Raw genomic sequence first — 26,932 nt, 5'->3', positions numbered from 1 at the left:
AGAACCCTGGTCCATCTAGCTCTCTATTACCTACACTGACTGGCAGCAGCTCTCCAGAGTTTCCTGACAGGGGACATTACCAGCACTACCTCTGGAGATGCTGGGAATTGAACCTGGGACCTTCTGCATGCAAGGCAGATGCTCTAACCACTGAGCTGCAGCCCTCCCCTTAAGACATAGGGACACTGGAAGCTGCTTTATATCAAGACAGGGCACTGGTCCACCTCGCTCAGTATTGTCAGGGTTTTCAGGTAGGGGACATTTCCAGGCCTACCTGGAGATGCTGGGAATTGAACCTGGGACCTTCTGCATGCAAGGCAGATGCTCTACCGCTGAGCGACAGCCCTCCCCTGACTGTCTTTTAGGTAGGAATTTCTCCAACAGACACTCTCCTCCTTTCTCCTGGCCTGCCAGTTCCACAGCACAATAAAGTAGCCATTTCCGCTCACTATCAAATCTAAGTCCTCATTAGACAGGCTGCCGCTTCCTGGCACTCTGGATCAAATCCAGCACTCGTTTCCCAGACGGATCTTAAATGTATTTTATTTATTAGGGTGACAGTCATTATTATGAAGCGGCGGCGGTGGCAGTAGAAGCAGGCAGCTGTGCTGGAGGAGGGAATTTAAGAAGGACACAGAAGGACTGAGCTAGGGGGAAGCAACATTGGCACAGAATACCTTGTGGCTGTAAAACAGCTTTAGCCAACCTGCCTTGTCCATGCAAAGCCATGTCTATTATCATTATTATTGCATTTATAACCCACCTTTCCTCCAAGGAGCGCAAGGCGGATTCCAAATATGGTGCTCCCTATCCCGGTTTTATCCTCACAACAACCCTGTGAGGTAGGTTAGGCCCAAGGTCACACCCAGCGGGCTTCATGGCCAAACACGGATTTGAACCCTGAGCTCCCAGGTCTTAGCCCAACACTCTAACCACTAAACCACACTGGGAAGTTGGGCCCTCAAATAAAAGGTAGCTGGAAAGGGGCCTATCCATTTCTTCCCCTCCCCAGCTGTGGATCCCATCTACTCACTTCCCTCCTGGAGATGCCATTGGGGACTGAACTTTCTGCATGCAAGGCAGATGATGCTCTACCACTGAGCTCCGGCCCTTCCCTTAAGGCACAGAAACCCAGGAAGTTCCCTTCTTCAGACCCAGTGGTCCCATCTAGCTCAGTATTGCCTACACTGACTGGCAGCAGCTCTTTAGGGATTCAGGTAGGGAGTCTCTCCCAGCTCTCCCTGGAGATGCCATTGAGGATTGAACCTGGGACCTTCTACATGCAAAGCAGATGCTCTGCCACTGAGCTACAGTCCTGGGAGGAGGTCTACCTTCCAGTAAACATGGAAACTATGCACATAGGTGTAGAGGTAAATTCTGAAATGCAGGACACCTTCATGATAACCCCATAGCCATACCCCTTCTAAGACTTTACAACAGCAATGAACTTTTGACCAATACAAACATCATGGGTGGTATTCAATGCTAGTTCTACTCAGGGAAGACCCACTGATGTGAATAGACATGACTAACATAATGTTCATTAATTTCAGTGGTCTACTCTGTGCAGGACTTAGTTGAATACAAGTCTTTGGCTTCAGTACCAATCCAGATTTCTCTCTCTCACGCTCAAATTCTCCTCCTCCACCACCATCACTTTGCTTTTGCCATTATATCCCTTGCTACTACTTCTTCCTGTATTTAATCATTCAATGTTTCTCTTTCTGCCTAACAAAACTGCTGTTTAACTTTAAGAATTGGTGCCTGAGTTTGCTTTTCCTCCTCTTCCCTCCCCATCCTATTACCTTTTGCGCTGTGTCTTTTAGACTGTAAGCCCGCAGGTGGTGACTTGTCTCGCTTAATTGACTGTCACGTAAGCCGTCCTGAGAGCCTTTTTTCCGCTGAAGAGCGGGGTACAAATGCTCTAAATCAATCAGCCAATCAAATAAATTGTTAAGGGTGGCCCTTCTGTCAAAGGAAGACAAACTCCAGACCTAGGCACCTTCGTCTCTGCACTACTGCGGTGACTTGCAACACACAGATACGCGCACACACACCTGTGCTAGGAGCAGAATAAAATTTTGGAAATTAAGCAATCTATGCCACTTCTTAATTTGTGTCATCTTATTCGTGGTACCAAATTCATTTCTCTTGGGTGGGAGGCACAGGGCAGTCCTGTAAAACCGCACAAGAACAAGAGTGGCGGGAGGTGCAATAAAAAGATTCCTACTTATTCCAGCAGGAAGGCTGCAGAGAAGTTGGGAGTCTCAGGCACGGGAGACTTCTCCTTTTGCACCCAGCTGGGTCTCACGGGTGCCAGAAACATGTAACTGGGGTGGGTGGGTGCAGAATGGAAGTTGCAGAGAAGGTGGGGGCTGGTTTGGTTTGAACTCCCAATCAATTAGAGAGCCAAAAGAGCAGCAGCCTTCAGGGATGTCAGAAATAGCTTTCCACTTAAGAGCTCCAGGGATGCATCTGACAGACTGACAGCCACGAACCATTAAAGCCTTTCATGGAGGCTGGCAATTTTGCTATTAGAAGATGGAAGCCTGGTACAAGCAGCGAGGTGACCTGGTTCGCTGGAGGCAAAGTGGAAAGGAAATTGGGGGGGGGAGCAGCGGAACAGAGGAAGGGCTGGCAGGTGGCGTGCCCCTCCCGTTAATCCGCAGTGACGCTTGGCACATCAGTCAAAATAACGGTGGCAAAGTGAGGGGAATTTTAAAAGCGTCGATCTGACCCCCCCTTAACCCCATCCATCAATCTTCCCATGCATCTCCTTCGTTCAAATCCCTTCCCATCCCAGGCCTCCCCACCACCTCCAGCACTGCAGGCTGTATAAGTTCTCTTGTGATGCACTGGACGGCTCCCAGCACATCTGTGGGACTCCAATAAAACATTCCTTCCCAGAAAGCCATTTGATTGGTTAGCCCATGAAACTGCTGAATAATTATTAAATTCAGGGGGGGGGGGTTTGGTAAATATTAGGTGCCAGCACTCTGTTGTTGTTATATGCCTTCAAGTTGATTTCGACTTATGGCGACCCTATGAATCAGCGACTCCAAAATCATCTGCCATGAAACACCCTGTTCAGATCTTGTAAGTTCAGGTCTGTGGCTTCCTTGATGGAATCAATCCATCTCTTGTTTGGCCCTCTTTTTCTACTCCCTTCTGTTTTTTCCAGCATTATTGTTGTTTCTAGTGAATCATGTCTTCTCATGTTGTGTCCAAAGTATGATAACCTCAGCTTCTTCATTTGAGCATCTACTGATAGTTCTTGTTTAATTTGTTCTAACACAAATTATTTGTCTTTTTTGCAGTCCATGGTATCCACAAAGCTCTCCTCCAACACCACATTTCAAATGAGTTGATTTTTCTCTTATCCGCTTTTTTCACTGTCCAACATTCACATCCATGCATAGAGATCGGGAATACCATGGTCTGAATGGTCCTGACTTTGGTGTTCAGTGATGCATCTTTGCATTTGAGGACCTTTTCTAGTTCTCTCATAGCTGCCCTCCCCACTCCTCGCCTTCTTACCATGATTATCATGGATGCCAGGTAGGGATGGAAAAATCTACCCATTCTGAGTCTCTCTCTGTTTCTCATTTTTATGCATTTTTTGCCAACATTGCTTGGTTGGAGAACCAAAATTCAGAGAAGTGCAAATTTCGAAGGACGACTGTGTTTCGGAAAGTGGGAATTTGGTAAGTTCGCCTTTAAATGCAAACTGAATCAAATTCCTCAACCATCCCCAGTGCCAGTGCAAAAGGGTTGCCATGGGCAGCAAAAAAAAAGAGGTGTCAATACTCTGTACAGGTGAGTACTGTCACAAAACAAAGCACTAATTAAATTTATTTTTCGCCCTTCACCAGTAAGTCCCAGGGCAGGTCGCAACCATATAAAATGTATTATGAAGAACAATTTAGAACAAAATTACCCTCACAACTAGAAAGGGTCCCCAAAACATACACCTCAAGGGTCAAAAGCCAAGGTGAAGAGGCGGGTCTTCAGCATACAACGAAAGAAGAACAAGTGAAGGTGCTAGATGCACCTTCTAGCATCTAGAAGGGGAGGGAGTTCCAGAGATATAAAAAGATTTAAAAGAACATTTTCCACAAGACGAATTGAAAGGACTGGTTGCCAGTTTTCAAAGATACATATGAGTGTTGCTGCCTCTAGTTCTGACGTGGGCTTGTGGCGGATGGGGATTTCTCAAAGCGCAGATATCGCTGGCCGCAGTGGCTATGTTCTGCCCTGTACCGTACAAAGGTGAAAACCACATCTGTTCCTCCACTCCCTTTTTTACCTTGGCCCCGCTCACCACTGGCATGTGGCCCTCAGAAGGTTGCCCAGAAGGGAATGTGGCCCTCGGGCTGAAAAAAGGTTCCCCACCCCTGGTTTAAAGCAAGAGGTGAAATGCTGCATTATAATGCCACCTGCTCTTTGATTCCGGGCCCAGAGGACGCTCCAGCGCTCACTTACTGGCCTACTTCCTTCCAAGCTCTGCGTCCCTTCCTTCAGTAACTTTGCCCACAGACTTCCCATCTCTTGGCACTACTTCTCCTTCAGCCACTGCTGCTGCATCCCTGCCACAGCCCCTACCTCCGTGACTACAGCTTGCAGCTCTTCCTGACCTTATATCCAGTGCATTCCCCACCCACCCCAGGCATTATGACCTTTCACTTCACTCTCAGCAGCTGCAGTGTCTGTCAACATTCTATTCTGACAGCTTTTCCTGAGCAGTCAGAAGGTTAACAGCACCACAGTAGATCAAAGAATGGCTAGAGCAGTTTCTCAGACAAGGTAGCCAGTAGACATGTTTCCAGCCTATACACAAAGGTTGTGCAGACAACTAATTCTACTCAGAGTAAACCCATTTAAATTAATGGACCTAAGTTAGTCATGTCCATTAAGGTAAATGGGTCAATTCTGAGTAGGACTAGCACTAGACCTAGATAAATTACTAGAGCCCTATATGCCAAAGAGACAACCTCTTCTTTACTATTCCATTGTAATTGCTACAGATTGTAAATTCATTAAAAAAATACTTTTCCTAAGTGGTATACAGGATTTCAATAATCCTTGCAAAAACCTGTAAGGCAGGCCAGCACTATTGCTGTAGACTGGGAAAGAGAAAACAGGAGGCAAGATTGAAAGCCACTCAGTGCCCACATTCAGACATCATGCTAAACCATGGTTTAGTGTAACATGAACAAGCACAGCTTCCTCCCATGCTCATGTGGTCCTCCCTTCCCCTTGGGCGTGGCCAGGAGAAAGAATCTGGGCTAGTCTACTGAGAGCTAGCATTCTATGCAGGACACAGAGGAGGTAAGCATTCCTCCTCTAACAGCCCAATTGCTGCTAACCCTCCTCTGCCAGACCACACACTTGTGGGTGTGCAGTTCCGGGTCACCTATGACTGCCAGGCTAGTGCTTAATGGCAAGACTGAGTGAAGGGATAGCAAAAGCTTCCCATCTCCTTTTCAACTGGATGAAGGAAGAAACTGAAGGGGAGGGCACAAGGTCAGAAGACCGCCAGGTTTCTTCACGTCACACTAAACTGTGGTTTAACACAGGGAGAGGGAAACCAGTAGGTCTCCAGATGTTGTCATCCCTGACTATGGGCCATGCCGCCTAGGGCTGATGGGAGTTGGGAGTCCAACAACATCTGGAACCACCACCAGGTTGAGGAAGACTGACTTAAAAATGTATGGCCAAGGAGCCCTTAGCCAGCCCTTGCCTACCTGTCTGCCTGTTGGCTTCCTCCTCCTTGGTCTGTTTTGCCCTTGAGGAAGTCAAAATAATAAATAATAAAAAGGGATGCAGGCAGGGATAAAACTAGAATCAGTTGGCTCTGCCTGTTCTTGGTCCCCACTTAAGAGTCGACCACCCTGCCTTCCACCCCAGTAAAGAGGCAGTGCGGTGTAGTGGTTAAGAGTGTCAGACTGCGACCTGGGAGACCAGGATTCAAATCCCTGCTTGGCCATGCAGCTTGCTGGGTGACCTTGGGCCGGTCACTATCTCTCAGCCTAACCTACCTCCTGGGGTTGTTGTGAGGATAAAAACAGGAGGATGAGAACCATGTTTGTATGCCATTTTGAGCTCGGAGGAGGAAAGGTGGGACGTAAGTGCAATAATAATAATATTCTGAATTCACAGGTGCCAACGTCAAAGTTTGTTGCAGGGATCAATCAGGGAGTTTTCTAGCCTTGAGATCTTCCATGAAAACAGAGCAAGGGTGAAATCCTAGGTCTGCTTACTGGGAGGCAATGGGACTTACTCCTAAGTAAACATGCACAGGAACAGGTTGCAAAAAACTCAAGACAAAATAACTTTAGTAGATGACCAGACCACTGACTAATAGTTAAACGTTCTCTTTTCCCCTCCCTCCTGACTGTATTTTCTCACAAACGAGCCCAAGCAAATCGCAATAACTAAAGATTCTAAAGATAAAAAGCATTTTATGGCTTGGGGACCCTGGGTATCAATCTAAAATGTTTATTCAAAGATCCTCCCTCCTTTCTAAGTTAAGACAAAGCAGGGGCACGGGAACGGTGCTGAATTAAATGGCCAATTAAAAGGAACGATGGGCAATTTGGAGCTGCTGCACATGGCTCCATAGTGCATGTGGGGGCTATGCGTCTGTGGTGGTGGTGGGGGAGATGTGTTGCCCAGCTTTGCATCCACAATTAATAAACTGAAGGCATCAGCTAACGGCTGCAAGAAGCAATGGGTCAAATCAGAAATATTTCTTGTATGGTTAGTTTGGGGGGGCAGAGGTGTGTGTGGGGGGGATGCTGTTGCCACCTGCCAAAAAGGGCTTAGCGACTTGCGAGCAACACACACATAAAAACACACACTAGAAAAGCAATTACACGCTTTTGCTCTCCCCTCCCGTTTGTTTTTATAGGGCTTGCCTCGGAATCCGAGCTACTCTGTTCCTTAGCGGGCATGGGGCGAAGATGATGATGCGGTCAGTGATCAAGAATAGCTGTAACGACACTTGTTGGGGAGGGACGGCAACGAGACGCGGCTGCAATACATTTTTATTGCCTCACCGTTACAAGATCTTTCGTGTCGCATGCTTTCTCAAAGGAATCCAAAGTCTGGACCCTCCTGGTGATTTCTTTTTTCCCCCAGAGAGAAAAGTGGTCTCCCACCCCCACTTCTCATGATGGATGGTACACTGTATGAGCACAGGACCTCAGGGGCCAAATAAAGCCCTCCAAGCCTCTCTATTCGGCCCCCGGGCTCTCCCCAGGAACCCACCTCACAAGCCATACTCTGCACTCCCTTGCAAGGGCGTTTGACTGGCTGGAATGTGACCTTGAAGTGTGAGAACTCCTCTTGCTTGCCTGGGTGGAGAGATGTGGGTGTGAGTGTAGAAATGTCTGACTTTTGATTGGCTGGAAGGCAACAGCTTAGAATCAAAGAATAATAAAGTTGGAAGGAGCCTATAAGGCTATCGAGTCCAACCCGCTGCTGGATGCTTCATTGCCTTTACTTCTATACTTGCGAATAAAGCAAATATTTTTAAGATGACTTTAAAATCTCCATGGCATTCTCCTAAAAACAAAACAAAACAAACCTCACAAGCTCTGGAATTCCCTGGAATTTCATATGTCTCAGGAAAGTGCAACAAATGAGTATTTATGACATGGCTCTTCTTTGAGAAATGAAAACTCCAAGAACCGATCTGCTAGAACTTGCCATCCAAGCTTGGTTTTGGTGCATGTAGATGTTCATGACCATTACATGACATGACAGCAGCTCAACCAATAGTTTTTTCCATGGGCACTGGTTGACATCATAGCAGTTTAACCAATGGCTTTTAAAGGGGACATACAGACATCCAATCAGAGTTTTTTTTGCATTTGCTTGACTTGCAACCACTGATGTCAGAGCACAAATTATCAATTCGCATGTAATATTGTTTTTGGGGGAGGGATAATACCTTCTTTTCATGATACTAATATGCAAATCCTCCTCTTGTTTGACATCAGGGTGGTGGCCGTTGACCTTGTCGCTTTCCTCACTGTCGTCACTATGGGAGAAAATGGAGGGCAGCTCTTTCTTTGCGGTCCTGGTAGGAGGCAAGGGGATTGTCCTCTTCTCAGCCAGGCGGCCCCGATTCTGTCAAAAGGGAGAAAGTCAGAGCCAAAGGGGGGAGGAGGAGGAGGAGGAGAAGAAGAAGAAGAACGAGAAGAAGAAGAAGAACGAGAAGAAGAAGAAGAAGAAGAAGAAGAAGAAGAAGAAGGAGAAGGAGAAGGAGAAGGAGAAGCAGAAGGAGAAGGAGAAGAAGAAGAAGAAGAAGAAGAAGAAGAAGAAGAAGAAGAAGAAGAAGAAGAAGAAGGAGAAGGAGAAGGAGAAGGAGAAGGAGAAGGAGAAGGAGAAGGAGAAGGAGGAGGAGAAGGAGAAGAAGAAGAAGAAGAAGGAGAAGAAGAAGAAGAAGAAGGAGAAGAAGAAGAAGGAGAAGGAGGAGAAGGAGAGGGGAAAAAGAAGGAAAGATTAGATGACTCAGTGAAGATGTGTCTCTCAAAATAAAATAAAATAAAAGCAAACATCCGTAGAAACAGCTCTGTTGACACCTCTATTAATTCTTATGCTTTCTCTGGCCTGGTTCCAACATAACGCTTAACCATAGTTAACAAACCATATTTAAAGCTGAGGAGTCTGGCAGACAATCACTTAAACCTTGGTTTATTATTTCACAGAGTGGGTAAAAACACTAGCAAGAGCTGGTGAGGTTTTAGAGCGGTTTTAACTTCTTTGCTGTTCTTCAGCCACAGCTCTGCAGCTTTTGGCTGGTGAGAGCTTCTCAACCATGGTTGAGGTTAGGGAGGAGGTCCAGTTGTACATGTAATGTTAAGTGACAACTAACGCTAACTAAATGTTTACAAACCTTGGTTAATGAGAAGGCTTTAACCATGAAACACAGTGAAGCTGCTGGGCCAGGTTTACACACAACTATAAGCCATGGTTCAATAAACCATAGTTTAGTGTTATGTGTGAACCAGGCCTCTGAGAGTGTTTAGGAATCCTGGGAAGAGCAGCGAAAACAGCAGGGGATGGAGGTAGCAGGAAAAAAAGTAGCAGGCACAGAAGGGTTAAGTACCTCCTCTACCCGCTACTTCTACTCTGAAAATGCCTTCATGCCCTCCCCCATTTTGCATATTTGACAGCAAATACAGGAAAGGCCCTGCACATGCAACCAAGGGTCCAGTTGTGCCTTAACAAAAGTTACACTTCGAATTCCTTGCTGAAGCTATTCCTGAGCACACCACCTATATCAGGAATTTACTCCAGCACCTGATGCTTTAAAGCTTGGGGCCACCACAGCTTAACGCCTTCCCCCATCACCACTAACCCCCCCATCTAGATGTCGCACTGCACCTCTTTCCAGAGAAGTCACAATGTATCGTATCAATTAAGAATCAGCGGCGTGCAAATTTCCAATGCAAGATCACCGCGGGACTTCCTCGAGTGCGACCCCAGAAGCTAAAGAGAAGGATGGTGCCAATTTCAGCTCATAAAAATCATTTAACTGCCATTATGGTACCTAAGAGCAGTTACCCAGTCTCAGTGGCTGCTCAGGGACTCATCATACCTAACGAGAGAGGGGGGAAGGAACTGCAACAGAGGGTGCATGCATGTGCGAGAGAACAACCCTCACGGAAGCTATTCAGAGTCCCGCAAGCAGAGCAAATAGGGAGCACGCTTAAGAAACCACATTCCGCTTCCTTTCTCAGCCCTGCCAGGGTCACAATCAGGAGGGCTCAAGTGCACACGTATGGGTCAAGTGGAGATTCTACTCTGCATCCATGACTCTTAAAGCAGCCTTCCCCAAATGAGAGTTATTAGGAGACCCCCTATTTCCCCTCAAACAGCAACAATTCCCAGAGTTCCCTGGGAAAAGGGTAAAAGGTAAAGGTGTCCCCGCACTTATAGTGCGAGTTGTTTCCGACTCTTAGGGTGACGTCTTCCGACGTTTACTAGGCAGACCGTATATATGGGGTGGGATTGCCAGTTCCTTCCTCGGCCTTTCTTTACCCCCCAGCATATGCCGGGTACTCAATTTACCGACCACGGATGGATGGAAGGCTGAGTGGACCTCGACCCCTTTTACCGGAGATTTGACTTCCTCCTTCCGTTGGAATCGAACTCCGGCAATGAGCAGAGCTTCAGCTGCGTTACTGCCGCTTACCTCTCTGCGCCATTGAGAGCCATCTGGGAAAAGGGACTGATTGTTAAATCTATCTGGGAACTGCAGTTCTGTGAGGGGAATAGGGGGTCTTCCAAGAATTCTCAACATCCTTAACAAACTACAGTTCCCAGGATTCTTTGGGGGAATTCATGACTATTTAAAGTGGTACAATATTGCTTTGAAAGTATAGTGCAGATGGCGGCCACAGTCCCACTCAATAAAACTTTGCTGAGAATTTTCTATTGCTGACAATACCCTGAGCAATGTTTGTATAGACTCTGTGGCATCACAACAGTCCAGCCAACGGCTACGAGCCTTGCAAATAAACTGCCGTAGCCTGACTTGAGTCTCACAGATACCATAATAGGAAACAGGCTTCCTAGTCACTAAAAAATAGGTGCTAGGAAAAAGTTGGCTGAATTCAACTTTCGTTTGGTTAGATATCATAATTCATCTTGGTTTTTCTCCGTCTCGGGGAGCAGCACTGCAACCGAAGCATATATCAACCATTTGATACATTTCACAGTTATGACTGTATCATATTGCCTGGGAAAACCATCACCACCACACACGTGCACACACAAAGACTGAAAAAAAAAAGGTATTATAAGAGAGTCATAACTTTGTTCCAGCACAAACACTGGATCAGCCCAGAGGAAATCCCTTCGGATGTGGCCTCCTTATATTATGACCCTAAGATCTTCCTCCCTTGCAAGTAAGATTACACCACTGGGGGTTGGGGGAGAGAGCAAGGCACATATTTTATCGTCTTCCTTTTGGCTTGTTTTAAACAATGTGTTCTTGAATGTGTTTGGCTGACATCATAAAAACATCAGAAGAGCCCTACAGCTGGATCAGGCCAATGGCCCATATAGTCCAGCATCCTGTTCTCCAAGTGGCCAGCCAAATGGCCATGAGAAGCCCCCACAAGCACGGCATGACAGCAAAAGCAACTCTCTCCACTTGTGATTCTCAGCAAACTGGTATTCAGAGGAATATTGTCTCCAACAGTGCAGACAGAACATAGCCATCGTGGCTAGTCGCCACTGTTGGGACATAAGAAAAGCCTGCTGAATCTGGCCAGTGGCCCATCTGGTTCAACATCCTCTGCTCATAGTGGCCATTCAGATGCCCCAATAGGAAGCCTGCAAGCCAGACCTGAGTGCAACACCAACTCTCCTCTCCTGCGGTTTCAGCAGCTGTTATTCAGAAGCAGGCTGCCTCCAACCGTGGTGGCAGAGCATAGCCATCATGGCTAGCAGCCAATGACAGCCTTATCCTCAATGAATCTGTCTAACCCTCTTTTAAAGCCATCCAAGTTGGTGGCCATCACTGCCTCTTCTGGGAGTGAATTCCAACTACGTGCTAAAAGTCCTTTCTCTTGTCTGTCCTGAATCTTCCTACATTCAGCTTCACTGGAAGTCCACGAGTTCTAGCGTTATGCGAGAGGGAGAAAAACTTCTCTCTGTCTACTTTCTCCAGGCCGTTTTATTATTATTTTTTATCATGTCACCTCTTACTCAACTTTCCTCTGCACTAAAAAGCTCCAAATGCTGAAACTTTTCTCCTAGGGGAGTCGCTCCATTTCCTTGACCATTTTGGTTGCCCTTTTCTGAACCTTTTCCAGCTCTACAAAAACCTTTTTGAAGTGAGGCAGCCACAAACATACGCAGTACTCCAAATGAGGTCCAAGTTTATGACAGCAGTTGATGTGAAAATAAAACTTCAATTCACAAGTGTCTACATCTGAGCCCTGCACTCAAGGGCCAGCCCAAATGGCTCTCTGACGTGGGGCACTCTTGACTGGCCCAGGTGATCGCTAGAGCTTAAATATATATCTTGTTGTTATGGTCTTATCTAGAGATCTGAAAGCCCAGAAAAATATCTGAAAAATTCAGTGTTTGGGGGGGGGGGGGAGAGAACAGAAGAAAAATTAAAAGAAACCTTCCCCCTCCCAGTTTCCCTCTCAATTTTTCCATCTTTCCCCCCGCGGCCTTCACATCTCTAGTCCTGTCCCCACATCGAACAGTCCTCTGGTCTCGCAAGAGGATGCAAATCAAAGCAAGGAAAGGACACAAAATTCCCACTCAGAGCAGTCAGTCAAGGTTAGCTAAGTTATTACAATAAAACCACTCTCCACCCACCAAAATGAGCCCTGCCGTCATAAATCCCACAAGCCACATTTTCCCAGCCAACTTTTTTTTTTTAAAAAAAATATAAATAAAAGATAAAAGGCATTTTCTGACTGAATCAGTAATAATCAAGACAGGGCTTCCAGATGGAACAGAGGACTGGAAAGTACAAATGCTGGGGGGGGGGGGGGAGGTTCCCTGTTCTCAGAGGAAAGGTCAAAGCATATCAACGCCCTGGTTGTGATGTAGTACAGCTGCCAGAAAATGAGGAAGGATTCCTTCCAGTGGGTCCCTGGCGAGCATTTAATTGATCCCAGAGATGCCGAGGCCTCAGCTAGGGCGGAATTCACAACATATTGTGGGGAGGGGGAGAGAGAGGCCAAACAGAGAAGATGCTTACGTGAGGTCATATGGTTGAAAAGGCTGAACATTTGGGGAGGAAAGAGAAAATGCATCTTCCCGGAGAGCACAGCATCTTCATTAGGTCTACTAGCCACAATGGCTAAGTTCTCCCTCCACTGTCAGAGGCAGTTTGCGTCTGAATACCAATTGCTGGGAATCGCACGTGGGGAGAGAATTCCTGCTGAGCTCAGGTCCTGCTTGCCAGCTTCCCATAATGGTTAGACACTATGAAATCTGGGTCCTGTACTAGATGGGCCTTTATTTATTTATTTGATTGACTGATTTACATCCCGCCCTTCCCCCCAGTAGGAGCCCAGGGTGGCAATCCACTAGTCCAATCCAGCAACAAAGCTCTTCTTAGGTTTTTATTCACTGTACTCGCCTTAGATGGCTTTAAAAGGGGGTTCGACAAATTCATAGAGGATAAGACTAACAATGGCTACTAGCCGTGATGGGGCTCTGTCCTGCCTCTAGTACTGGAGGTGGAGTACTTCTGAACACCAGCTCCTGGGAATCACAAGCGGAGAGAGAGCTGCCGTTGCACTCACGTCCTGCTTGCAGGACTGCCACTGGGGCATCTGGTTGGCCACTGTGAGAGCAGGACGCTGGATTAGATCTGGGCCTTTGGCCTGCTCCAGCAGGGATCCACCGAACTGGTGGAAAAGGTGGAGTCCAACCTAGCCATTGCAAGGCCTGAAGCAGGAAATCCAACTGACACGCCTTTGCACTAATGAAAGTGGAGCGCAGTCTACTGCAGAGATCAGAGCTTGGAAAAGTTACTTTTTTGAACTACAACTCCCATCAGCCCAATCCAGTGGCCATGCTGGCTGGGGCTGATGGGAGTTGTAGTTCAAAAAAGTAACTTTTCCAAGCTCTGGCAGAGATGGGAGAACCTGTGGCACTCCAGATGTTGCTGGACTTCCAACATCTGGAGGGCTACAGGTTCTCTGTCCCTGGCCGAAGGGCTACTTCGTGAGCAAACAGCAGAGATAAGATTCACAGAACAATGCCAGAAACAGAACACTGGGCAAAGGAGATCCTTAGCCAGCTGCTACAGTCCTTCTAAAAGTAACGCAGAGCAACTGAATACTGCATCCAGTTCTGGTCTCCGCACTTCAAGAAGGATGCAGACAAACTGGAATGGGTTCAGAGGAGGGCAACAAAGATGTCACGGGACTGGAAACAAAGCCCTATGAGGAGTGACTGAAAGAAGTGGGCATGTTTAGCCTGGAGGAGAGAAGACTGAGGGGAGATACGATAGTACTCTTCAAGTCCATGGAAGGTTGTCACATAGAGGAGGGCCGGAATCTCTTCTCGATTGTCCCAGAGTGCAGGACACAGAAGAATGAGCTCAAGTTGCAGGAAGACAGATTTCGACTGGATATCAGGAAAAACTTCCTAACTGTTAGAGCCATACGACAATGGAATCAATTACCTAGAGAGGTAGTGGGCTCTCCGACACTGGAGGCATTCAAGAGGCAGCTGGACAGCCATCTGTCGGGAAGGCTTTGATTTGGATTTCTGCATTGAGCAGGGGGTTGGACTCGATGGCCTGGTAGGCCCATTCCAACTCTATGATTCTATGATATCTTCAGCTTCCCCACTCCTGTTCTATGATATCTTCCTCTATAACAAGAGTGGGGAAGCTGTGGGCTTCCAAGGTGTTGCTGGACTCCATCTCCCATCCGCCCTGACGACTGGCCATCCTGCTAGGGTCGATGGGAGTTGGGAGTCCAACAACATCTGGAGAGCCATTGGTTCCTCAGCCGTGTTTAAATCAGCCTGAATAAATCCAGAGCAGCCACTCATGCAGAGACACAGCTAGGGAGTCTCCTTTCTGGATAGTGCTCCCAGCTCCCAGGAGCCTTTAGTCTAGGGATGGGGAAGATATGGCCTTCCAGATGTTGTTGGACTACAACTCCCATCGTCTGTGACTCTTGTCCATACTGGCTGCTAGGACTGAACTGGAGCCCCACAACATCCAGAGAGCCACAGGTTGCCCATCCCTACTCTAGTGTAAACCTCCCCGGCAGGATATGTTCTCATGCAGATCCTGTTCAATTCAAGGAGGCTTTCGCAGGTGAAGAACTCCTGCCGGCTAGACCGTGCCTTGTGGATCTCTTTGCCCCGCTGCCCATAAAAGACAACCCCAAATTCACTGCCTGTGGTGGTCACCTCGCCTTGCCTCATGGGTGGGAGAATGAGCGGGTCTCAACATCACTACAGACCAAAAGAAAAAGGAAAAAGGAGAGAAAACTCAAATCAGCTCCATATGGAGAGGAAGCCCCAAAGTCGGTCACATTTTCATTCCCTTGTTATTGACACAACGGTTTGGTTGGCCTCCAGGAACCAGGAAACCGTGGCTGGGAAAAGGCAAGAGAAGGCCCATGGATTTCTAATTAAGAAATTAAATGGACGAGGCAGTTCCCCCGTCAGTGTGAGAGAGCCCTCTGTCCTTCCCCCCCTTCCTTCGCTGTTTCAACGCCAGCTATGATTACCTAAAGGGCCATGGCGGGTTCCCAAATAAGCCCCTGTCTCTCCCACAGGCCTTCATTACACATTGCAGGCCAGTGCCTCCACACCGCTGATTTGTTTCGATAGCAAATCCAGGGGCTGGAGCAGCCCCTCGCGCTCACTTCCCGGAGCTTAACCAGCTTTCCTATTAAAACCCAGGCCGCTGATAAAACAAGCTTCTCTAGTTCCGTGCCGTTCCCTGGCTCCAACGCTCAAGTAATGAGCAAATGAATAAAAGAACAGGCAAGCTCTCGGCAAGGCTTTGTTGCCAAGCGCGTTTGCCTCATCACCTGTCAAAAGCGGCCTAGTTCCTCGCCCGGTTGCTAATGCAGCACATTGCTTATGCGGCCAGAATCCATATGGCGAGGGGCGGCTTGGCAGACAGCCTGCCCTATGGCCGGAGATCTCGGAGAACAGAGCGGGAGAAGTCAGAGCCAAAGGGGTACAACCTGCTCTTCGGAAACCTGCAGAAATTCCATAGTTAAACGATGGGATTTGCTCCCAACAAGAGGCAGTGATGGGAACCACCTTGAGATGGCTTCAAAAGAGGATGAGACAAATTCATAGAGGATGAAGTTATCCGTGGCTACTAGCCATGATGGGTATGCTCTGCCTCCATGGTCGGAGGCAGGATGCCTCTCAATACCAGTTGCTGGGAACCGGAAGTGGGAAGAGTTGCTGCAGCGCTCAGGCCCTGCTTGCGGGCTTCCCATAGGGGCAATCTGGTTGGCCACTGTGAGGACGCGATGTTGCACTAGATGGGCCATTGTTGGGGTTGACGGGAACTGTAGTTCAGCAGCATCTGAAGGGCCAAAGGTTCCCCACACCTACATGAGACAAAGTGAGAGGGTCCCCTCATGCAATCTTGGGAGCTCTCCGTTCTTGTTAGGTTTTTAGCACCAAAATGGAAATGGACTGCCTTCAAGTCGATTCTGATTTACGGCGACCCTATGAATAGGGTTTTCACGGTAAGCGGCATCTAGAGGTGGCTTCCCTCTGAGGCAGAGAGGCAGTGACTGGCCCAAGGTCACCCAGTGACCTTCATGGCTGTGTGGGGATTCAAACCCTGGTCTCCCAGGTCCTAGTCCAACACTCTAACCACTATGTCACACTGGCTCTCACGCCACACTGGCTGTCTTTTAGCACCAGGCAGAAACAAATGTCTGCCAGGGCCTCCTCTAACTCACGAACGCTGCAGGTTTCGTCTGCCTGCTGCTTTTAGGTATCGTTTTAAGCCTTCCATTTTTATGGGCTCGTAATGCTGTTTCCACTACTGCCTTTTCTTTCACTTAGATATTGTGGTATATCATTTTATTTGTTCCAGCGATGCACTGTTAGCTTCCGTAGAAACTCAGTTTTGACAAGGAGGAGGAGCAGCATTAATATATTAAATAAAATAAAGAAAACTTTAAAATATATTTATTTCCTGAGGTGCTGCAATACTCGCTTTTCACGATGGTCAACCTGTGGACATATCGAAAGAAGGCAGTTGGCTGGCTTTAACTGGCAGGCAGACCTATATTTGGAAGTTATCTGGGATGAGCCAGACGGAGATGCAGTGCCACATAGCCTGCTGAAGCACAAGCTGAATGAATGGGTCAAAATGTCACACTCCTCTGCCTGGGAGAGCTGGATTTCTTGTGTATATGCACAGTCACATACAGCAGTACTAAACAGATCTCTTACTTAGCTTCTCATGCACACCACTGGTTGCGCAGAAGAACAGCCAGCCACATGCTTTTGCCTTGTCTGCCTACCCTTCGCTCATAGGGGCAGAGGAAGCTGCCTCATACCGAGTCAGACAATCGGTCCATCTACCCCAGGGTCTCAGGTGGGGAATCTTTCCCAGCCCTTCCTGGAGACACCGAGGAATGAACCTGGGACCTTCTGCATGCAAAGCAGATGCTCTGCCACTGAGCTATGGACCTTCCCTTAAGATATACGAACATAGGAAGCTGCTTTATATTGTGCAAGGCCATGGGCTCCTCTAGCTCAGTATTACTGACGCTAACTGACAACTCTCCAGGGTTTCAGGCAGTGGTCTCTCCCAGCCCTATCTGGAGATGCTGCTGGGGATTGAACCACAGACCTTCTGAATGCAAAGCAGACGCTCTACCACTGAGCTACGCCCCTTCCTTCAGCCCCCCACAATTCCTATTCTTTCTTTTTTTACTGTTTGAGCTTAGGTATTTATTTGAAGCATCTGTAGTCCGCCCTTTGTCTAAGTTTCCCAAGGCGGCACGGAATAAGCATTAATATCATAACTATGAAAGTGCAGCAAAAGATAAGTCAAACAACACCATAAAGTTAGTAACGATCACAGATACTAAAACAGGCAGCAGAAACGAAAGTGAAACTATCACCTTGCACTTCTATCCCTCCACAAAGGCCTTGGCCTGACCGTCATTGGAATGAGAACAATGTGCTTCAGAGGGAAGACTGTTTGAGAGTTGTGGGGCCACCGCAGAGAAAGCCCTGCCCATGTTGCACACCTTGCTCGGCATCTGCTTTGCATGCAGATGGTTCCAGGTCCAATCCCCTCTAGCCCTCAAGTGCTTTTTGCCTGGAAAAATGTGTCCTTGAAGTTTATTAATGCCTCTTGCTGGCCTGGAGGGAGACGTGCGTGTGAACGTGTAGGAACCTCTGACTAGTGCATGGCCAGAATGCAGTCTACTTGTACCAAGGTAAAAGTTGCATCCATTGCTCTGCCCACTTTGGGCTCTGGCCCCGCCTACCAATTACATGTGGCCCCAAAAAGGTTGCGTATGAGGGGACGTGGCCTTCACTGCAAAAAAAGTTCCCCTCATCTCGTCTCTATGGACATGTAAATCCTAACAGGTTACACACCACCTTACTCCCAGATACGGATCCTTCACATTATGGTGATAATGAATCGCTGGGTGTTGCAACACAGGAAAGAAAAATCTCCACTTCCTATCAGCTAACAAACCAAAGACCTGAGTTCATTTTCCTTATAAGATTTACACTGCTATTCTAAACATTCCTCCTGGGGAGTGAGCCCCACTGAACATGGGGGGGGGGGAGACACGCTTCTGTGTAATCATGCAAAGCATTGCACTATTAGCTGCTTTCAGCAACATACAGACACTTAACAACGAAATCTTACAAAGTGGGCTACACTCCATAAAAGCTTGTGTCATAATAAATTTGTCAGTCTTTAAAGGAGACATAATGAAAGACCTGTTAGGATGAAACAGCAACTGTCATTAAACAGGTCATACACAAGAACTTTTCTAACAAAGGAAAATGCATGCATTCTATATTTTCGTACCTTGACTATTACTGTTTTGTTTTTATTGTTGATGTTTGACTTGTCTATATAAGAAAACTCAAATAAAACTTTTTTTAAAAATCTCCTTGTTGGTTTTCCTGCCAACAGACTAGAGGCACTTCCAAACTGTTGCTATTTTTGGGTGGGATTCAATCATGTATCAAGAGTGATTTGGAGATCCTTGCACAACAAACTCACTCTCCCCACCCCCAAAACCAGACTTTTTGCAATAAGGAAAGCAATGGGAACATTTATTAGAAAATGTGAGATAAACATTTACTTGCTGAAACACTGTCTAACCTCCCCGATAACAAATCCGAATGAATGCTCAATAAGCAGATCGTGACCTAACACAGCTACGCAACTGGAAACAAAATCTGAACCGACTACAGCAGTGGTTCCCAAACTCCCTCCCCCCAATGGACCACTTGAAAATTGCTACGGTCTTAGCTGACCACTTAGTGATTTTAATGCCTGTTGTAGCAGCTGTAATGTGCTGTGCTAGATGATTTTTTTTTAAGTGCATTTTATTGCTTCGTTTATTTCTTATACATTCTATTCCATAGAATTCAAACTGTAATACAATATAAGAAACAAAAGAATTAAAATGCAATTAAAAATCAATACATGAATATTTAATGCGATGGATGCGGTGACTTCAGCCACAAACCCACAGGCACGCTGCGGGCCATCTGAATGACGCTCGCAATAACTACGCCCACCAAATTGGACACTTCAACTATCCTGGGTGACTACCACACGCAAAGAAATGGGAACCTTCCCCCAAACCCCCTTGAGCCCATCTCCACATCTCCTTCTCCTCCCTACTTGTCTAGACAATTTTTCAGCTCTTCCTCCACCCCTGCCCTCACAAAATAATAAACTGTAGTAAGCATTTATTACATCCAAGAGATGGGGGGATTGTTTTGGAGAAGCCATTTTTTAAAGCAGCCTTTTAGAAAGCACTACAGCAGCTTCGGAGGGCAGAAGGAGGTCACATGAAGACCTGGAGATCCCCATTTCACCACAGCAGGAAGTCGTGCTTCGAAGCCGGCCCCTCAAGAAACAAAAGACATGATGCTAGAGCATGGGGTTGAGAAACCATCCTTGTCGACAGGGAACAAGGTTCCTAAAAGCAGAAAGCTGGCCCTGCTTGAAGCCTTCATCTGGGAGAGACGTTGGAACTTGAAAAGGCGACTGCTGAATCTAGCCCCATTAGCACTATACGTTTAAAGCAGTTTCATACCACCAGTCATGGCTTCCTCTTTGGGGGGGGGAACCATGTCTGTTTAAAGTGGCATAATACTGCTTTAAATATATAGTCCAGATGTGGCCTCTGATTTAAAACACAAAGTGCAGAATTCAGTTATTTTGGAGATAAAAAAACAAGTTTCTAGCCCTTCTGGTTACAGAGCTATGCTTTAAAAGTATGTTAGCAATGCTGGTTGAAATCTCAGATGTCAGAGAGAGATTGATGAATAACATTTCCAGCAGGTTGAGTATAGTATTTCAGTATCCTTCCTGCTCCCAGGAGTAGGAAAAAACACAGAGAATAAATCATTCAAAGCTGGAGAGGTTATACAAACTTAGTCTGCTGACATCATAAGAACATAAGAAGAGCCTGCTGGATCAGGCCAGTGGCCCATCTAGTCCAGCATCCTGTTCTCACAGTGGCCAACCAGGTGCCTGGGGGAAGCCCACAAGCAGGACCCGAGTGCAAGAACACTCTCCCCTCCTGAGGCTTCCGGCAACTGGTTTTCAGAAGCATGCTGCCTCTGACTAGGGTGGCAGAGCACAGCCATCATGGCTAGTAGCCATTGATAGCCCTGTCCTCCATAAATTTGTCTAATCTTCTTTTAAAGCCATCCAAGCTGGTGGCCATTACTGCATCTTGTGGGAGCAAATTCCATAGTTTAACTATGCGCTGAGTAAAGAAGTACTTCCTTTTGTCTGTCCTGAATCTTCCAACATTCAGCTTCTTTGAATGTCCACGAGTTCTAGTATTATGAGAGAGGGAGAAAACCTTTTCTCTATCCACTTTCTCAATGCCATGCATAATTTTATACACTTCTATTATGTCTCCTCTGACCCGCCTTTTCTCTAAACTAAAAAGCCCCAAATGCTACAACCTTTCCTCGTAAGGGTTGCTCCATCCCCTTGATCATTCTGGTTGCCCTCTTCTGAACCTTTTCCAACTCTAGAATATCCTTTTTGAGATGAGGTGACCAGAACTGTACACAGTATTCCAAATGCGGCCGCACCATAGATTTATACAACAGCATTATGATATTGGCTGTTTTATTTTCAATACCTTTCCTAATTATCGCTAGCATGGAATTTGCCTTTTTCACAGCTGCCGCACACTGGGTCGACATTTTCATCGTGCTGTCCACTACAACCCCGAGGTCTCTCTCCCGGTCGGTCACCGCCAGTTCAGACCCCATGAGCGTATATGTGAAATGAAGATTTTTTGCTCCAATATGCATAATTTTACACTTGTTTATATTGGATTGCATTTGCCATTTTTCCGCCCATTCACTCAGTTTGGAGAGGTCCTTTTGGAGCTCTTCGCAATCCCTTTTTGTTTTAACAACCCTGAACAATTTAGTGTCGTCAGCAAACTTGGCCACTTCACTGCTCACTCCTAATTCTAGGTCATTAATGAACAAGTTGAAAAGTACAGGTCCCAATACCAATCCCTGAGGGACTCCACTTTCTACAGCCCTCCATTGGGAGAACTGTCCGTTTATTCCTACTCTCTGCTTTCTGCTTCTTAACCCATTCCTTATCCACAAGAGGACCTCTTGGTTTTTCTTGGCGCAGGATTTTATTAACCCAAGCACAGAATTTCAGAGTTGCTAGTCCCATGCTGTGGAACACACTTCAAGCAGAGATTCAGCAGGCATCCTCACTTTTGACTTTCAGGCATCTCTTGAAGACCTTTTTATGTCGACAGGCCTTTGCAGCTGTAGGTTTTTTTACTTTTTTGTCAGCCAGTCACTTTAATTATGATGGTTTTAATGGTGTTTTATGTTTTAACACTGTACACTGTCCTGATATTTTATGAAATGGCAGTATAAAATAGTTTTATAAATAATATTTTACGTTTTCCTTTTTTTAAAAAAACCATGGCATGCACACAATTCCCAGGCAACACAAATTCTCCATCATTCCCTCTATATCTGATGTAAAGGCTGTGAGTGCCACTATTTTAAAGCAGCAGTATCCATCCTAAGGGGGATGCATCAGCGGGGTGATACAGCCCCAAAGTTTGAATGAATACTACAGCATGGTTGCTGAGAGGGGTTAGACCCTGTCAGCATATAACACCACTCCTCAGAGATCTGCCCTGGTTGCTGATTTGTTACCAGGCTGAGTCCAAGGTGTTACTATTAGTATATAAAGACCATAACAGCTTGGGACCAGTTTACTTGCAGGATCTCCATACTCCCTATGTGCCCACTCAACTGCCTCGATCTGCGGACCTGACACTATTACAGGTGCCACATAACATTTGTTCCGCACTTGTAAGAAATCAGCATTTTAGTCTGGCAGCACTTACCCTCTGAAACTCCCTGCCTATTGACATCAGGCGGGCACCTGCGCTAAACTCTTTTTCACCACATGTTTTTTAATCCATTTTTAGCTTATTATAGATTTTAATTATTTTTTCAACATGCCTGTTTTTAACTCTGTCTTGGATTGATTGATTTTTATAAACTGCTTGGAGGTTCTATTTTACAGTCAAACAGTATATATATTTTGTTAAATATAAATAAATAAATAAATGCAGAACTTTAGAAATAAAAAAGGGGAACTCTGGGTCAGTGGGTGGGGGGGAAATGGAATGGAGTGGCAAGGAGTCCTGAACAGCTGCATGCAACACTGCAACATTCCAAGAAGTAGCACACCGGCAAATGCAGAAGTGCAGGTCCATGTTAGTCATTGCCACTCCCCTCTCCCTTTTTTGCTCCTGGGTTGAGAATGAGATCCTTGCTAATGCCTTCTCCCACAACAACAGAGATCCCTAGGAGTCAATCATCATGAAACAGGAGGGTGTTAGCTACTGAGAAGAGTCTTCTCAGTGGCTGACTCACTTCCTTTCACTCTGATTGGTTACAATCCACAGGAAAGGCCAAGGAAGCATGCTAGAAGTCTCTTCTCAGTGGCTAACACACTCCTCTTTCATGCTGATTGGCTTGTAGGGTGCTGGAGGCATAGGGACCCTGCTCCCCCAAAATGTAAGAGGTCTAAGACACCCCCCAAGACCCTGGATGACTACACCCCTAGTTCCAAGATAATGTTCTTGCATACATAAGAACGTAAGAAGAACCTTGCTGGATCAGGGGCCACTTAGTTCAGCACCCTGTTCTCCCAGCGGCCAACCAGATGGCCATTATGGGAAGCTCGCAAGCAGGACCTGAGTGCAAGAGCACTTTCTCCTCCTGTGGTTTCCAGCAACCGGCACTCAGAAGCAGATTCCTTCTCCTCCATTCAAGGAATTTTTTTTTTTTAATATCTTGAAATCAGACGTGCAGTGCAATCCCTATGCGGGGGATGGCCAGCCTGGCATCTGTAGGCACCCTGATGCCTGCTAAGGCCTTTATTGGCACTAGACAGGGGACCCAGACTCTGCACTTTCAATAGTAATAAAAAAGTAAGTCTCTGGCCTGCCTAGAAAGAAAGCTACAAAGCAACATGTGCAGGTACCCTTCTAAGCAATTTCTGTGAAATGAATAGGCCTGGCTGCTCCAGCCTGTCGGTGTTTATACCCAATGAGGGAGTTCAGTGGGCAGAGCATGGCAGCCTAGGTTTTGGTTGAGGATTAGTATTGGGGAAAGCAAGGTTTTTTTGCCTTTCCCAGCTCTACAATCAGGACCAGCAGGACATTGCTGACTTCCCATGGTAAACATGAGGTTGCCTGGGGCGGTGGGGGAAAGCAGCAATGTACTCTCTCCGTTTTTGTTTTATGCCATGGCAGCCACGTTGTGTGATGGCATGTCCACCTACGGCAGCCATTTTGTGACTGACGCCCTCAGCACTCTCTCAGAACTCAAACTGCGTCCACTGGTCCAGAAAGGTTGCTGACCCCTGCCCTATGCTATGTTCAGAAGCAAGCTTCCTCGCATTCAGTGAGGCTTATTCCTCAGGAAAGACTGTGGGTTTAGCCTTTTGAACTGAGCAAAGAGCTAAATTGGCCTTGTCAGCTCATAAACTGAAGCCACCCAGATTCTTTCCTTAGCCCAATACCTGAAAGCGCTGAGCTTTTCTGCCGCCCTAGTGTAACCCATGCTTGACGTCGGTAAATTCCACCACGGGGAAAATCCGCACGTCAGTTACTTTGGCAGAACATCTGTTGGGAGGGTTCCCATGTTCCTAGGGGACAAAAAACCTGCCTGGGCAACCAAACTCAAAGAAACATCAGATTCTTTCAGCAGCAGAAGCTGATTTTGGCATCCTTCTCCTCTAGCAAGTCGGAATATCCTCTGGACACTGGGAGAGTGGAAGAATCCAAAACTTTCATGAATCTGGAGAGCCCAAATGTATTCTGTTTTTGGTCTGTAACTGATTACACCTCAGGATTTCTGGCTCCTGACTCTCACCCGTCAGCTGCCTACACCCCCTCCTGTCATTCAACAATCCTTCAGGTCAGGCCCAGGGGTTGTCGAGCATTTCAGGCCTGTGGACGCATTTGGATTTTCTCCGCACTCCCCCAGAGACGGAGAGAAAGGAAGTGCACATGCACAAACATTGCTTTTCCAAAGGATCTGAGTAAAGGTCAGATCCAGTAGAATGAATCAGAGCCTTGAAAAAAGCATAGAGTGGAAAGAGGAAGTGGGAAAGAGTGCCACTCTTCTAACGTTCTCCTTTAACCCTGTGAACTTTTCAAGGGAGAAAAAGGTAACTACCCTCACCACCTCATGACCAAGGGGGCAGTGAGGGGGGATTCAGAGGCTTTCTTGGCAACAGGGAAAGACCTCAAGGGCACCACTGTGCCCACAGGCACCTAACTGGTGGCCGCTCCCTTAGGACCTCACCAGCTTCAATCTGAATTGTTTGCATCTGTTTATCAGCGCTCTGCTTTCCAATCACACTCTTTCCAACCTGAAACATGTTATTAAGAGTTTGGTAGAATTTATGAATTAGTAGGGGCTTCCTAGCCTTGTTCTTATAGCCAGCAAACAGAGAGAAATATTTCCAGGTGCATAAAGGCTAGAAAAGCAGAACTGGCCAACTTTCCTGATCTTGACAGTATTTGAGCGTCTCATGTCCCCTTCCTCCTCCAGGTCCTACACTGCCTTACTCCCGGGGGAGGGAGGTTGTAATTTGTCAGAATCTAGAAAGTTTCCTTAATAGCTCTGTCAAGGGACTCCCTGAACAATTTTATTCCATCAAATCAGGCTTCGGTCTAAATTACTCGATGGATCTAGGTGCCACTTCGGCTAAGAAGTCCTTACTGCTTAAGAAGGCAGGATGGGGAGTGTGGATGTTTGAAAGAAAAGCCTGGGCTTCAGAGATAATCTGCTTGTATTTAACTCAAGGTGCCAATAAATGAACACGAGGGCAGATTGTAAATTCTTTGCACCTCTGGAATCTTTTGATCCACAGCTGTTTCAAGACAGGATGTGCAATTTCTAGAGGTCAAGAGAGCTGTAGCTTACAGTTAGAAAACGGAGATGCCCCCCCTTTCTGAATTTGCTTCTGCTAATATTCTGGAGGTGGGGGAGGCACCCTGACCACCTGCAAACATGGAAAGGATTAAGGTGAGAAAAATATTCACGTCTGACCTGGGCTAAATCACACTGCAAGTTTAGGCCAGAATTCCCCCATCTGCACAACTCAGGTCACTTTATATAATATGCTTGCAGACAACCTGCTCACTATTCATCCCGATTTGTTTGCGGGGAGATTAGATGATGTTGTGCCAGTATGTCATCCCATTGCTTTCCTTATTGCAAAAAAGTCCAGTGTTTGGGGGAAATGAATTTGTTGTGCAAGACGTCCCAATCACTTATGATTATTTAAGCAGAATTTGCTGGTAGGTGATTGAATCGCACCTGAAAATAGCAATGGTTTACAAGCGCCCACAGAGTACTTTCGGATGTCTAAATAGGAACATGTGTACATAGGAAGCTGCCTTATATGAAGTCAGAGCATTTAATCCATCTAGCTTAATACAGTCTACACTGACTGGCAGCAGCTCTCCAGGGTTTCAGACAGAGTTCTCTCCCAGGCATACCTGGAGATGCCGGGGATTGAACCTGGAACCTTCTGCAAGCAAAGCAAGTGCTCTACCACTGAGCTACGGCCCTTCCACAAAGAGTTGCCCTTTAGAAGAGGTGTCCCCATTTTACTCTGGTAGTCCACCACATACTCATCACCTGTACACACCCTACAAGTCAGTTCTCTAAGGCAAAAACTTTTTCTTCTAATTAAAGGGAGGATTTGGGTTCTCCCAAATTGTGCACACCTCTGCAGAATTTTGCAGCAAGACCGCCAGTCCCCTGACCCCCTCCACAAAAGCTCTCTCTCTCCCCCTCCCCCCCACATAAATGGCACACCAAAGCCCCTTAAGAAACATGAGTGTGTTTAGATATACATATCTGTGTCTGCATGCACGCAGATCAGGGCTTCCAGTCACAGCCTGCTTGATGATTTGTCTGCCACATTGGGGGGGGGGAGTGGGGGGGCAGAGAAGAGATTTTCCAGCAAATTGCATTACTTTGTTTGGTCAATTGGCCTACAAATTGATTTTCCTGTACAAATAATGAACATTTATGGTTATTTTCCCTATAGGCTTGCTTTATTTGCCATGTAACAAAGAGTGATTTTCCTGGATTTTTTGGAGACCCGAGCTTATCGTCGCTGGTAATTGTGTGCCCTGCAAATTAGGGGGGGGGGGCAAAAGGAGGTTGCAGACAAGAGGAATTTCTTCTTTTATCACTGTAGAAGATGCTCCAAAGGGGAAAGAAGAAGAAGCAACTAACACAGAAGTGGCTCCTGTTTTCCACACATTGACTGTGATGTCTACCTTGGCTGAAAGGAGGCAGGATAAAGCAATTTCGGGGGATGGAGTGGCGAGGCTGCAATTGTTAGTCCCTTTAGAGGGCCCATTAGAGCCACATTTACACCATACACTTAAATGGACATGAACTGCCTTCAAGTCGATCCTGACTTATGGCGACCCTATGAATAGGGTTTTCATGGTAAGCGGTATTCAGAGGGGGTTTACCATTGCCTCCCTCTGAGGCAGAGAGGCAGTGACTGGCCCAAGGTCACCCAGTGAGTTTCATGGCTGTGTGGGGATTCGAACCCTGGTCTCCCAGGTCATAGTCCAACACTCTAACCACTACACTTAATCCATTATTATTGCACTGCAGACAGTCA

The 26,932-nt window shown here is 46.6% G+C and overlaps 1 protein-coding gene across 3 annotated transcripts in view; it reads right to left on the bottom strand.

Moving 5' to 3' along the window:
• The window catches only part of SAMD11 (sterile alpha motif domain containing 11), a 203,160-nt gene that overhangs the window by 128,498 nt on the left and 47,730 nt on the right, over positions 1 to 26,932 (bottom strand). For all 3 annotated transcript variants that reach the window (XM_061601276.1, XM_061601277.1, XM_061601278.1), the window contains exon 3: positions 7,955 to 8,133. In XM_061601276.1, coding sequence (XP_061457260.1) covers positions 7,955 to 8,133 — 179 coding nt within the window. The remainder of the gene's footprint in view (positions 1 to 7,954; positions 8,134 to 26,932) is intronic.

Source organism: Rhineura floridana, chromosome 18 (assembly GCF_030035675.1).
Source record: "Rhineura floridana isolate rRhiFlo1 chromosome 18, rRhiFlo1.hap2, whole genome shotgun sequence".
In the NCBI taxonomy this organism is placed as follows: Eukaryota; Metazoa; Chordata; class Lepidosauria; order Squamata; family Rhineuridae; genus Rhineura; species Rhineura floridana.
This window is presented reverse-complemented; position numbering and strand designations above follow the sequence as displayed.